Source organism: Actinia tenebrosa, unplaced genomic scaffold (genome assembly GCF_029948245.1).
Source record: "Actinia tenebrosa isolate PJP-AT-01 unplaced genomic scaffold, QUT_ActTen_1.0 PGA_scaffold17__23_contigs__length_9995812, whole genome shotgun sequence".
NCBI classification, from domain to species: domain Eukaryota; kingdom Metazoa; phylum Cnidaria; class Anthozoa; order Actiniaria; family Actiniidae; genus Actinia; species Actinia tenebrosa.
In genome coordinates this window covers 5831891-5847070 of record NW_028292577.1, presented here as the reverse complement: position 1 = coordinate 5847070, position 15180 = coordinate 5831891, and the positions used below count along the sequence as shown (strand labels likewise).

Here is a 15180-nt window from a genome sequence, read left to right as displayed (position 1 = left end):
AAAATGAGCTTCTCCTAGATACTTTCCATCTTCATCCCACGCTTTCTTGGCTCGTCTTCCAAACTGAAGAAGCGTATGTTGGCAAATGTGGCATTTTTTTGCCTTGTTAAAAGCCTCCTGGTTCTCTTTGGTAAATTCCATCTTCTTTGGACGTCTTAATTGTTCTCTAATCTCCCCCTCCTCTTCTCGCAATGCTTCTAGAAACTCATTAGCTGCGTTCTTACCTCGGTAAATCACAGGAGGGTTTGCTTTACCGTCTGATTTGACTACTATGTAACCAAAGGAGCAGATCTCGTGTACTCCTACCTTATTCGTGGCGCCACGTTTCTGCTCTTCCTTAGTTATCAACGCTTCGAAGTCTGCATATATCACGTAAGGCACTTGCATTTGCTTTTGATGGTCTGCGTATGAAAGCTCTTTGTTGGTGGGCATCTGGATCCGTTGCGCCACTTCTTCGACTCCGCGGCAGATCTCATCGTGTTTCTTTAGGGTATTTAAGGATGTAAATGACAGCAAGCAGCAGTCGCAGAAGTACTTTTTGCCTTTGTGCTTAGTATGTCTGTAGAATAGTCTGCTAATGTGTTTAACCCATGAGTAGTGTCTGCCGTGGTAGAATAAATGTACGCGCTCTCCTTTACTTTTTGACAGAACTAACGGTACTATCGTCTGCTCTCTGACTCCGTAAACGTTAATTGCTAGATCGTTTATTTCCTCAAATATGGGGATGTCTATCAACTGCATGGGAAATTCCACACCATCCCACTCTAAATCGTCTGTGGGATACTTACTTGTCCTACAGGGATCCTTCTCTGCTGGATACAGTGCAGACCTGATTGCCCACATAAAGCATCGATTGTCTTCATTCTTCACGTTTACAATAGCCTTCTTCCTTTCTACCCACGTTGGTAGCGGTACGTAACTCCCCCCTCGTATGGGTACGTACCTGGCCATACTTATCTCTATTCCTTCAACCTCCTCTACTGTCCAACCCGATCCTTCTTTCGTGTAGTTAGACAGCGACTCCATTATTGCTTCTAAGGCTTCACTGAGTGACCTATCCAGATTCGTGGATTCTAATATCACTAACGACTTTGATCGCAACATTGCTGTCGTCATTACCTCGTCTTTTGACAAACTTACTTCTACCATTATGCTCGCTTTCAGGGCTCCTAATTCTTCTATACCTTTTCGGAGAGTCCTTTTAACCTTCCTTTCTGACTGACGCCAAAACTGTCTAACGTCAATCTCACCGTTACCGGGTATTGACACCGTGCTGAAGTTGCTTTGGGATTCCATCTATATAATAGGAAATATTTTATACCTAATACCAAGCACTTTTTAGGTCGTCGTAGTCGTACTCACAGTCCTGACAATGCCAAAACAATTTAACCTTAGTCTCAAACTTCTTACCACATCCACAATCATAACTGCTCATACACTTCGTCTTCATTTTCAAATGCTTTTTCAAATCCGCTTCTTTCTTAAAAGTTCTCTTACATTCTTCGCACTCCATATATAGACTAACATGTTTAAGTGCGCTGTTGCCCTCAACCACACTTGGAGTGGGGGTCGTCCGTAGGTGGATTTTTGACACGGGTCTTGCCCGTGTTGAGATTGCGCTGGAACCCCCATTCCCTATACTACTGGAGTGGTCTTGATTGCGTAATCATGAATTAAGGTGCAATAACTAGTGTATCGTTTTATACTAATAATATTGTATATTACAGATTAGCCAATAGCATTTAGAGATCTTGTAGGTGGATAACTTTTCGCTATCTTTGCGTTGATCAGACTTAGTTGTAGGTAAAAATGTTACAGCTATTTCATTGTCTTTGAAATAAAAGAGATCGCTGTATTCAGCCGTTAGTTCTTTCTCTTTCGATTTATTTTTTTACACACACGTCATACTCATAATTTGGATAGTCTTATGATTGAACTTTTCCACGTACCAGATATTTATTGACAAATGAATCCCTCATTCAGACAAATATCCTTATCCCTGTATGACTAATGGGAGAGCCAGCATTGATTTTGGGTCCCATCTCATCTTGGTCTTCCTGTGGTTTGGCAAGTGCATTACTCCTATTCCTCATGTATATCCCTTTATTATATTATTACAATCATTAATAATAATCATTATTGCAAATCGGGGCTGAAACCCTTCACGAGGATGGTCTATTATAATCTAGTGTGTCATCCAATCAGCGTTGATGATTTTCCCGCTCTTTGTCCCACGTGACTGGTTGTTGGTCCAAAGAGTTCAAAGTTGGTTTAGTATTTTCTTGTTCTTTGAACCAAGAATGTCTACTGGATTATTGCTCTCTTCTCAACACTTTACTGACTTGCAAAACCAAACAAATTGGACTCGAATACCTCAACTAGTAAATCTCTTCGGATCATACTTTTAAAGGGATAAAATAGCATGGAAATTAATACTTTCAGCTTCGAGTTTGTCAGACTCTAAAATGGCCGTCGAGACTTTCGTTTGGACTTTATTATCTTCAGTTGTTTTGAAGGAAGAATCTTGTATTAAAAGAACAAGAAAACGGTAAGCAAAAACTCAGTCGTTTCTTGATATTCCTGTTTTTACGAGACACCATGTGTTTTTATCCCTGAAATATTTTAGACTTGCTTCTTATTGTCGTCTTCACGGGTTTTTTTAACATATAATTCAGATTTTGGTTCTTCGTTGTAATTCCGTTAAGTTTTGAGAAGGAAAATCAAGTCAAATAATCGAAATGCTTTAAAATTGTAAATATTAAAGAAAGAACTTTGTACATCATGAAAAGCCGGTTTAATAAACTCGAGCGAACACAATTAAGAGCGACTGTCCAGAAATATCGAGCACGGGGCGGCCACAGTCAAAAAATAAAAGTCCTTCATTTTTGGTCTGTAGACACTATTAGATGAGTTTATGAACGTACTGGGGTCGGTTTTTCGATCTACGTAAAAAATCCAGATTTTTTTGAAAAAAACGATTTCACCCCGTGTCGCTCTAAAAATTGCTCAAGAAACGGCTGCGAATTACGCTTTCAAAAACATTCTCGCTCCAAGTGAAAACCCAAGTTACAATCAAATTTGCAACTGAATTCAAGAAAAGGGGTGTTGAACAATTGTTCCAGGTGATTTTAGACGTTTTAAACTAAACTTTAGATAGAAAAAATTGCATTCTTCCAGCACAGTTATTCACAGTCTCGATTTTACCTCACATTTATAAAAGCGATTTTTTGCATGTGGCCATTCTCCAATTTTTACAAAACTCAAGCTGTACAATGTTCAAATGATAGAATAACACGAACTACAAAAAGTAGTTTGGGTTTTTCCACAGGCCTTATGAAAACTTTATGCGAAGTTGGAAAAATTTGCCATGTAAATATGCAAATTAGCAGTTTGTTTACATCTCCACACCACAAATCACGGCCGCGAAAAAAGTCATCTAAAATAGTTTTAACAGCTTATTAATCCACACATTAGCCTATCTAAGGACTATCTAAGCATGATTGGCCTTTGTTATTATTTTAAACGATTATTTGTTGAAGTTAAGCCTACACTTCCGGTGTTGAAGACACTCAGCTTGCTTGCCTGGGTGGCATTCCATCGGTGCGTAGTAGACTTAGTAATTATAAATGACTGTTAACATGCTCTATAAACGTTACTATTCCTCATTAGTGGTATCCAGCTTATCACATAGTATTTTCACATACTAAGTATGCTTGAAAGTTTGCATTACTTTGTAAATAAGCAGGGATCAAACCTGTCAAAGCGGATTATGTGAGCTGATGGCGTGACAAACAACAGTTTGCGCGGAGCAGGACGTGACGTCGTTTGGTACAGTACGTTTTTTATTGCCTGAACATCTTGTGATTTGGCATAAACTAAAGAGAATCACTCATTATCAAGATTTGTTTTTTTTAGCTGTCATATGTTTTCTTGCTTGATCGAAGTCATGTTTAAAATTGGTTACATGTATAATGAGTGCAGTTGTAGCCTGATATACAATTCCCCCTCCCCTACCCCACTAGCTTCATGGCTGTACAATAGATCGAATGTATGATAGCCTCGCCTGGTTTCGTGGAAGCGTAAATCTGATATAAGACTATGAGAAAAAAGAAAATACATTTTAAAGTATATATATATATATATATATATATATATATATAACATTTTATGTCGATAGTGCGATTTGATAGAACTGTGATCTGAACATGATGCGTGTGTGGCCGAAATGTCCAGGAATTTGATAGTTTCAATCAAATTCCAAAAAATTGTTGTACATTACCAGGTAGACAAAAATAAAAGCAGCATTTAACAAAGTGTTTATAGTCAGTATAGAAATTTGTTAATTATGGTGAGCATCAGTTATGGAGGCTCGTGAATCATGTTCTTTTCAAGCTATCATTGGTGGTCATTGTGGGTTTGACCCAAAAGAAAGAGTGGGAATCCAAAAGCAGAGTGGGGTTTGAGCAAAAGTGGATCGAAAACTGTGTTAAAAGAGACTGGTGTTTTTCTTACTGTTGGTTCAGGAAGGTTGGTGGATTGCTAGCATGACATTGACTAATATGTACGGTCTATACGACGCCATGACTACTTGCGCAGTGCTCAGTCGTGAAATTGTGCAAGCTTGACGCTACTACATCATTGATTAGGGACTGGTCATAAAATATAGGGGGGGTGGGGGTGGGCAAAATCAGAATAGAATCAGTGTTTTTTATCGTGGCCCAAATAAAATGATGCTGAAAATCCTGATGACCCAAAACCAGTTTAGAAGCAAAATTGCAGGCCCACCCATTTTAGTTGTCAAATTTTATCAACAGCCCACCCCTTTTAAGGAGTTCAAAATTATGTGACCCATCCCCTGATTTTGCCCCCAACCCCCCAACCCCCCATACTTTATGACCAGTCCCTTACACATATAGAAATAGTCTTGAGGAGGCCAACGAAGAGAGTGAAGTTATCTTACGAATGGAAGAATTGACTTTGTTAAGTCGAACAACACGAGGGACGCAAGCTACTTGATTGCAAATCGATGTGGGATGTGGTTCGATGATTCTAGTTAACTTTTATATAAACTAGTTCTTTGATGTCTGAATTCCATGAGATATTAGGATGCGTTCATAATGTATGCCAGAGAGTGGTGGTGAGGGGGGGGGGGGGGGGGGGGGCAGATTGAATTTAGGGGGGATCGGAAAAAGTTTTACCAATAAAAAGGGGGGGGGGGGTGGGTGGGTTGAAAACCTTTTTTCAGAGAAATGGGGGGGATGCAAAATTTTTAGAAGAAGCTACGAGAGTTTGCCAGGGGGGGGGGGGGGGGTATATTATTTTTTTGGGGACTTTTGGGTGGTCTTAAGAATTGTTTTGTCACTTAAAGATTTCATCTGCCCCCACCCCTTCGGCCATACAATATGAACGCAGCCTTATTCAAAAAAAGAAGAAAGTAAGTATTTTTTTGCTGTTCTGAGTCAAATTCACTTTGTTAACATAAGAACCTGAAAAAATGACTTTATTTGTTGGGAAAAAGTCTCTTTTAACTTTATTCAATAGAAATATTGATCCAAACCAATTTGTAGTTGTATTGATATCAAACCACTTAACATTTATCAATAAATATCTTGGATTTTCAAGGGATTTGTGTTGAGAAAAACAGAAATTATTCAGTCCAAACAAGATTAAACTACAATATTTACTTTATTATCTAATACAATATTGTACAAATAATTACAGATATATCCCAGTATAATACTCTTTTTCATTCATCTAAATATTTAATTCAACACCAGGTTTGTGTTTTTTTACAAGTCGTTTTACATGTTTCTTACATTCGGTAGTCATCATGAAATTGCCAAATAAGGATAAGTATTTTACTTGACAATCAGCTTGCGTGATAACCCTACAAATACTCTTCACTCCTTCATCTGTAATATTACTCCCTAGGAATAGGTAGGTTATTTTAGTTTGTGTTAGTACACTACAAATACTCTTCACTCCTTCATCTGTAATATCATTATTCCCTAGGTGTAGGCGGGTTATTTTAGTTTGTGTTAGTACACTACAAATACTCTTCACTCCTTCATCTGTAATATTATTCCCATATAGGAGTAGGTCGGTTATTTTAGTTTGTGTTAGTACACTACAAATACTCTTCACTCCTTCATCTGTAATATTATTCTTCCCTAGGAATAGGTGGGTTAATTTAGTTTGTGTTAGTACACTACAAATACTCTTCACTCCTTCATCTGTAATATTATTCTTCCCTAGGAATAGGTGGGTTATTTTAGTTTGTGTTAGTACACTACAAATACTCTTCACTCCTTCATCTGTAATATTATTCTTCCCTAGGAGTAGGTGGGTTATTTTAGTTTGTGTTAGTACACTACAAATACTCTTCACTCCTTCATCTGTAATATTATTCCCATGTAGGAGTAGGTCGGTTATTTTAGTTTGTGTTAGTACACTACAAATACTCTTCACTCCTTCATCTGTAATATTATTCGCATATAGGAGTAGGTCGGTTATTTCAGTTTGTGTTAGTACACTACAAATACTCTTCACTCCTTTTTCTGTTATTTTACTGCCATTTAGCTCTAGGTGGGTTATTTCAGTGTTTACTAACAAGTCAGTTATTTTTTCTACACATTTATCATCTAAACTACATTGAATCAGCTGCAGTTTAGTTATGAACGAATTCCGAACAAGTGAACGACAAACAACACCAACACCAAACGAGGTTAAAGCAGGTGACTTATGAATGCTCAATGTATAATCACAAGATGACTGTGGATGATGTTCTTTTAGTGAACGAATGATATCCAACAAATACGATACGTATTTCACATCAGCATCAGTTACTTTATCAAAAGCAATGATCCCATCACTATCACAGTATCTATAGTACAGATTATTTATGGTTTGCTTAGTTAGTTCTTGCTCTCCATACTCATACAGACACTGTAACATTCGCAGTTTATTTAGCTTAAATCTATTATCCTTAGGTGATATCTGTTGGATTAGTTTATTCATTAGTTGTTCTCCATCTTTTTTCTTCGACAAAAGTCCACACATGAACACAAACGTCTGATTACTCACATCCTCTGGGATTTCTTTATATTTTACAAAAAAAGAAGCAGAGAGATATTCCTGCAGAGTCAAATGAGTGAAACTAAATTCTTCTTTTGTTCCAAAAGCAGTAATTCTAATTCCAGGAACACAATGAAGAATGCCGCTTAATTTCAAGTTTTTAATTTCGTCCTCGGAAAGGTCTAGTTTTTTCATGTCTTCTTCGTCAAAAATATATTTACTTTCCTTCTGTAAATTAGCAGCCAATTTTGCTAGTTTATCTAGCTTTTCTTTAGCTGTTTGCTCAGTATATTCTGACATTTCTGAATATTTGAGATTTGCATGGAGTTTTTCTATTAAGACTTTAACAACGTCATCATAAAGATCAGTTATTTTAGCAGGTAGATTTTCTGTGATTCCTGAACGACTAATTCGCCATTCTAAACACCAGCACAACAAAAAAGACAATAGCGGAATATGACACAAACTTATTAGGTTCTCATTTTTTTCTACTTGTTCGCGTACCATCTTTTTTGTTTGTTCTTTTTCTGGTTCTCTGAAATATTTGTCAACATACTCGGTGACTTGTTCAGGTGAAAAGTCCGAAATTTCTACGTATCGATCAAATTGGACTTTCCCCAACTTCTCGGCCTTGCCTGGCCTTGAAGATACCAGAACAACAGAATTTCTTAAAACCTTTCCTCTAATCAGTTTAGAACAAAGTGCAGGGATTGGCATCTTTTCTTTGGGATTATTTGCATATCGTTTCTCGTAATCGCTAGCGATTTGTTTACGGTGCTCTTCTGAACATTCATCAAACCCGTCCAAGATGATCAGTACCTTGGAGGGATTTTGAATTAAATGTTCAAATAATGAATCGCTGACGACTGAATTGTCGTCAAGAAGGGGCGAACAATTCAGTAATTCTTGTAAATTCATCTTTTTGTCGCCCTGTAAACTGAGCTGACGGAACTTCAACAGGTAGGCGAACTGAATATTAGGAGTGTTTTCCTTTTGAAATATTCTATTCATAGACCAATCTCGTATGAATTTCTCACAGAGAAAGGTTTTACCTATCCCGGGTTTACCGGTAAGAAGTAATTTTGGATTTTCTCCTTTCATGTCAATGAAAATATCTTCGTATTTCTCAACTTTACGATCCATCGTTCTTTTTGCGTGGTCTTGTTTTTTATCTGCATAATATACTGTCAGATTGGTAAAGATGTCGTCTGTCTTTGCACTGGGAATGTCATGTGCAGCCATGATTTTAGTTTGGTTTTCTGTGTTGGCTTTTATTGCCTCTTTTAGCATTTCGGAATCTGGAAAAAAAGGATATTTTTAAAAACAATATTCTAAACACTGCTGTTGTCGATCTTCATGAAATCCAATTTATATGGTAAGGGAGGTAAGTGTAATATTCTTTTTCTTTGAATGTGTGGTTTCAGAAAAATCCATACCCTACATATGACATTACAAGGTTTGTATAGAAAAATTTTTAGTGGAAATTCCAAAGGGGTGGGGGACCTTTTGTCAAATATTCTCCATGGTAGGGTGTGGAAATTATCTGGAACCACACAATAAACAGTCAGTCCTAATTTATTCAATATCATTTCCAGCAAACCAATCATGTTGGAAAAGTGAAATTTATACACTATATACCAGATGACTACATCCACACACTATATACCAGATGAGTACATCCATACACTATATACCAGATGAGTACATCTATACACTATATACCAGATGAGTACATCTATACATCTATACACTATATACCAGATGAGTACATCTATACACTATATACCAGATGCGTACATCTATACACTATATACCAGATGAGTACATCTAGACATCTATACACTATATACCAGATGAGGGCATCCATACATCTATATACCAGATGAGTACATCTATACACTATATACCAGATGAGTACATCCATACACTATATACCAGATGAGCACATCCATACATCTATACACTATATACCAGATGAGGGCATCCATACATCTATACACTATATTCCAGATGAGTACATCCATACATCTATACACTATATACCAGATGAGTACATCCATACACTATATACCAGATGAGCACATCCATACATCTATACACTATATACCAGATGAGTACATCTATACATCTATACACTATATTATAGATGAGTACATCTAGACATCTATACACTATATACCAGATGAGTACATCCATACATCTATACACTACATACCAGATGAGTACATCTATACACTATATTACAGATGAGTACATCCAGACATCTACACTATATTACAGATGAGGGCATCCATACATCTATACACTATATACCAGATGAGTACATCCATACATCTATACACTATATACCAGACGAGTACATCTAAACATCTATACACTATATTCCAGATGAGTACATCCAAACATCTATACACTATATACCAGATGAGTACATCTAAACATCTATACACTATATACCAGATGAGGGCATCCATACATCTATACACTATATACCAGATGAGTACATCTATACATCTATACACTATATTATAGATGAGTACATCTAGACATCTATACACTATATACCAGATGAGTACATCTATACACTATATAGCAGTGGAGTACATCCATACATCTACACGCTATATACCAGATGAGTACATCCATACATCTATACACTATATACCAGATGCGTACATCTATACACTATATACCAGATGAGTACATCTAGACATCTATACACTATATACCAGATGAGTACATCTATACACTATATACCAGATGAGGGCATCCATACATCTATATACCAGATGAGTACATCTATACACTATATACCAGATGAGTACATCTATAAACTATATACCAGATGAGCACATCCATACATCCATACACTATATACCAGATGAGGGCATCCATACATCTATACACTATATACCAGATGAGTACATCTATACACTATATACCAGATGAGTACATCTATACACTATATACCAGATGAGTACATCCATACATCTATACACTATATACCAGATGAGTACATCTATACACTATATACCAGATGAGTACATCCATACATCTATACACTATATACCAGATGAGTACATCTATACACTATATGCCAGATGAGTACATCAATACATCTATATACTATATACCCGGGGGGGGGGGGGGGTACTCCCATATATGGACTATACGGGGATGATCCGCTGAACAGGGTATGGTTTTTCAAGCTTCTTGTCATAAACAGGGTATGCAATTTCACTCAAGTTCCAATTTTTTCCTGAGTTTCCTGTCATATTCAGGGTTTCTCCTTTCGTATTGACCGAAACTGCTTATTATGGTCTTCAAAAAGCGATACGCAAGCTGGCATGATATTATGATATTGAGTTTTTTTGTCATAAACAGGGTACCCCTTTCAGAATCCCAGCGGAACACCCCTACCCAAATCCTGGCAGAGTACCCCCCCCCCCCCCTGGTACTATATACCAGATAAGTACATCCATACATCTTTACACTATATACCAGATGAGTATGTAAAAGAAAACATGTAGAAAAGTGAAAGATACCTTCAGCATGATCCCTCTCTCTGTTGTTGATTGTAGTTCTTGGTTTTTTGGTCTTGACATCTTCCTCTAAAAACACAAAAATCCCACTTTTTACAAATTATAAATAAAGAGGATGGTTTTGCTCATTTGGGAATGTCACATTTGCTATTGTGTAAACACTTATTTCAAAAAAGGTTGTTAAAGTCAAAGACAATAGGCAATTAGACAGGTCATTCCAAGATACAAGAATAGCTGGAATGACTTGTGTTTCTTTATATTATGCTTCTCAAGAATAGAGCCCAATATTGAGAAATTCAGTGTTACTTTTAGTAGACAAAGTTATTTTAAGTCCTCAATTATTTGTGTTTAGATGTATGCCAATAATTCCTTTTTCTCTCTCCTTTAGCTCTGACCACCTTTAGAGGTGTATGGAAATATAAGACAGGTTTGTAACTAGTTCAATAAAGTTAGTCACCAAAAAACCTAGAAAGCTGAGATCACTGAGGATCATGGGAAATTTTTAATATCAAACAAGTAAAGCTTTTGATACAATTTGCAGCTTGAGGATGCTCAGAAGAGGTGAGACTAACTGGTAAAAGATCTAAAATCCATCAACAGTTATTAAAGCGGTTGAAACATCAAATGTAACTACTCATAATCCTTGTTGGTCTCAGCTTTGTAGCTTTTAAGGCGACTAACTTTATTGAAATAAGTGTATACACCTATTTTCAAAAAGGTTGTCAGAGTCAAAGGAGATATGTAATAGGTGATAAGTGATAGGACATTCCAAGACCCAAGGACATGCAGCACGGGTCTACAAAATTTCATTTCATTTTGTTTTCAAGCTGGCTATGGCAACTTCACTGCAGGGCTGGTCATTGGACAATGTCTGGCGGGAATTGGAACTTGAATGGTTAAATTTTTGTCTTGCTGGTCATTTTGATCACAAATGTTGAGGCAGAAATGAGGTATGGCTGAGCTAAAACTAATTTGGCCAGTCATAGTGACCAGAGGCTGACCAGTAATTATTCTAAGCTATGCACTGGAGAAATATTTTCAATGGAGAGTCATTTGGTTTTTAGAAGCTTAATATTTTCATTAAACAACACTGTTCGGTAGTACAATTCTGAAGGTTGTGGGTTCGATTCCCAGCGAGGTTGGAAATTAATTTTTCTGAATTTAATTCCAAGGGTCTTTCGCCCGGTACAACCTCGTTCCCAAGCACTATAACTTATCTATATTTATATATCTTCATGTTCTTTTCCTAGGTCTCTTAAAAAGAACCACAATTAAACTGAGTGGTATCTCAGAAAATACAAAATTAGCTGGAATGTTTCTTACTATTTAATATTCTCATCAAGGACACAAAGATTAATTGTTGAGATATTCAGTGTTGCTTATTAGTCAATGAAGCCATTATAACACCTTGATTATTCCTGTTTAGATGCATGCCCATTAATCATTTCTTTCTGTCTTGCAATGACCTATTGCTTATCTCCTTTGGCTCCAACAAACTTTTTTGAAATAAGTGTACATACAGAAAAGGGTAATTCACATCAAAACCCCTATCGCAGGTTTTACAGTGTGACTACTATAACCAGGGCCACCTAGATAGGAAGGACCAATCAAATTATAGAATGAAAACAATACATTCTAACTGGGTAGTGCAGCCAATCAGAAAGTATCAGAAGACAATACCCTTCAACATACTCTTTTATTCCCATGAGAAAATGACCATGGCTATCTAGTTGTTTACACGTAACAGGGTGAAATTACCATTATCATTCTCATTCTGATTGGCTCCACTACCCAAAGTTGAAATGAAATTGTTTTCATTCCACATTTTAATGGGTTCTCTTGTTTAACTGGTCTAAGTGGCCCCGGCTACAGTTATTGCACTGTCAAAACGTTTTTCTTATCAACTTGTTTAACAAGATAGTGGTTGTAGTATCCATAGCAACTAATCATGTATGATAATTAGCTAAGTTGTGAATAATAAATAGTTGATCTAGATATGGCGTCGAGTCACTACATATGGCGACGAGTCGGGATCTAAAAACGCCGAAAAGAAGCAGAAACCAAGAAAAAGGGAAAAGAAATCAACTCAAGAGAAAGAAAATCAACTCAAGATAAACTAGGATCCGACCAGTGAAGAAGAAACAGCAGCGAAAGAAGAAAAAATCAGAAGAGTCATTCGAGCACGTGCAGAAAAACATGTCCGACAACGACGAAGACCCGACGGAACCACCAGCAGCAGAAAAAACAGAGATCAAAGTATTTACAACAACAAAAGCACTAAGTATTGAAAAGTTCAAAAACCCAGAGAATAGATTAGAAACGGGTAGAGCTTGGGAAGAATGGTTAGAGGATTTCGAGGAAGAAATATCCTACTTAGAAATTGAAAAGGTCAAAGACAAGGTCAGCGCTTTGAAAATTTACGGCGGACCAGAAATCAAGAAACTTGCTCGAATCCTACCAGAACCGATAGGAGAAGAAATCGAGGACGACTACGAGAAACTCAAGAGGAAATTAAACAACCATTTTCTACCTAGGAAGAACAAACACCATGCGAGATACACATTTAGCAAGGAGAGAATGGAATCCAACGAGACAATTGTCAATTACGCCGCAAGGATAAGAGAGAAAGCAAAGGATTGCGAATTCGGAGTCCAACTCGACGAGCGTATCCTAGAACATCTGATCCAAACAGTGTCGAACGAAGACCTCATTAAAGAATGCATTAGAAAGAGATGGAATCTGGATCGATTCATAGACGAAGCAAGCCAACGCGAAGACATCAGCCAACAAGTGAAAGACATGAAAACCGAACACAAGGTGGCGAGACTAAATCGTGGCAAACCACCAACCAAACCACGACAACAAAATAGAAGATCACAGCAAAGACCAAATAACCAGCAAGCAAGAAGACAACAACAAGCTAAACCCGGAGGATATAACAACACCGAAAAACCGTGTTACTACTGTGGCAACGCAGGAACACACAAACCAGGTAAAGACTGTCCAGCATACGGGAAGCAGTGTTTAAAATGCGGAAAATACAACCACTTCGCGAAATGCTGTAACAAAACACAGAGACAAGAAAAAGAGAACAGTAGAACCGCGAGACCCCAGAGACAAGTGAAAAAGACCGCAGAATCCAGCAGTGAATCCGACGAGGAATTCCTACAGCAAACAGCCAGCCACATTGACCAGAGAGCCAAAAGCGTGAGATCAGGAGGAAAGACGAACACCATGCGATTAAGAATAGCAGACCTAGACGCAGACATGGAGCCCGACAGTGGAGCTAGCGCTAACATAATGGACGAGTACCAATTCAGAGCACTCGAGCACAGATCTCAAGAGATACAGGAACTGTTTCCAAGCGAAGAAAGAGTAAGAACCTTACAGAGCAAGCTAGAGGTCAAAGGAGAATTTCCAGTAACGCTGAGAAACAAGACCAGAGGAGTGAAGACGAAATTCCTAGTGATAAAGGGGAAGATGGACTCACCACCACTCATAAGCAAGAAGACACTACTAGACCTAGGAATGCTCAGAATTGAACCAGACGGAATACTAAAAGAACCCAACGACCTGAGAATCAAGACCGTTAGCACAACCTCAGACGACATCGAGGGACTCCTGACAGAGTTCGACGACGTATTCCAAGGAATCGGATGCTTCAAAGAGAAAGATACGGGAGAGAGCATGCAGGTCAAGCTTGAGATGGACCCAGACGCGACACCCATAGCACAGAAACCGAGAAACGTACCCTATCACCTGCAGAAACCCCTGAAGAAATGGCTAGACGAAGGGATAGAGAAAGAGATATTCGAGAAAGTCACACCCGGCGAAGCGATAACTTGGTGTTCACCCCTTGTTGTGCAGCCCAAACCAAAGTTTTCAGAGACCAAGAAAGATGAGCTAGAGCCACACATGATAAGAGCCAGCATTGACATGAGGATCCCCAACGAATCCATGAAAAGAAGCAGATGTGTACAAGCACCGAAAATCGATGACTTCATATACCATCTCCATGATTGCAAAATATTCTCGAAGCTCGACCTCAAACAGGGATACCATCAGATGACACTGGACCCAGAGACGAGAAAAGTAGCGACATTCAGTACACCATGGGGGAATTATCGACCACGAAGACTGATTTTTGGAGCCAAATCTTCTCAAGACGTTTTCGATGAAGCGATATTCAAAGTATTTGGAGACATCCCGCACTGCCTCAACCAACGAGACGATATTCTGCTAGGGGGAAAAGATAAAGAGGAGCACAAAGAAATTCTGCAAACAGTACTACAAAGAGCCAGAGATCATGGAATCACGTTCAACAGAGAGAAGTGCGAATTCGAAAAAGAGGAAATCGAATTCTTCGGTCACGTGTTTACCAAGAACGGACTGAGACCATCCCCTGACAAAGTCAGAGCGATCAAAGAGTGCGGAGCACCCAAGAGCAAAGAAGAAGTAAGAAGTTTCCTCGGGATGGCCGGATACTTAGACAACTTTATTGAAGACTACGCAAGCATCGCATCACCACTCCACCAACTGACGAGAAGAGAAGTAAAGTTCCAGT

At 38.1% G+C, this 15180-nt stretch overlaps 1 protein-coding gene across 2 annotated transcripts in view; it reads right to left on the bottom strand.

Annotated features, from left to right (window-relative positions):
- Window positions 1-5666: 5666 nt before the first annotated feature.
- The window catches only part of LOC116291070 (uncharacterized), an 18940-nt gene continuing 9426 nt past the window's right edge, over window positions 5667-15180 (bottom strand). For both annotated transcript variants that reach the window (XM_089031629.1, XM_089031628.1), the window contains exons 7-8: window positions 10620-10685; window positions 5667-8372 (exon numbers count right to left, since the gene is read on the bottom strand). In XM_089031629.1, the coding sequence (XP_088887755.1) occupies window positions 5755-8372; window positions 10620-10685 (2684 nt within the window). In that variant the 3' untranslated portion in view covers window positions 5667-5754. The remainder of the gene's footprint in view (window positions 8373-10619; window positions 10686-15180) is intronic.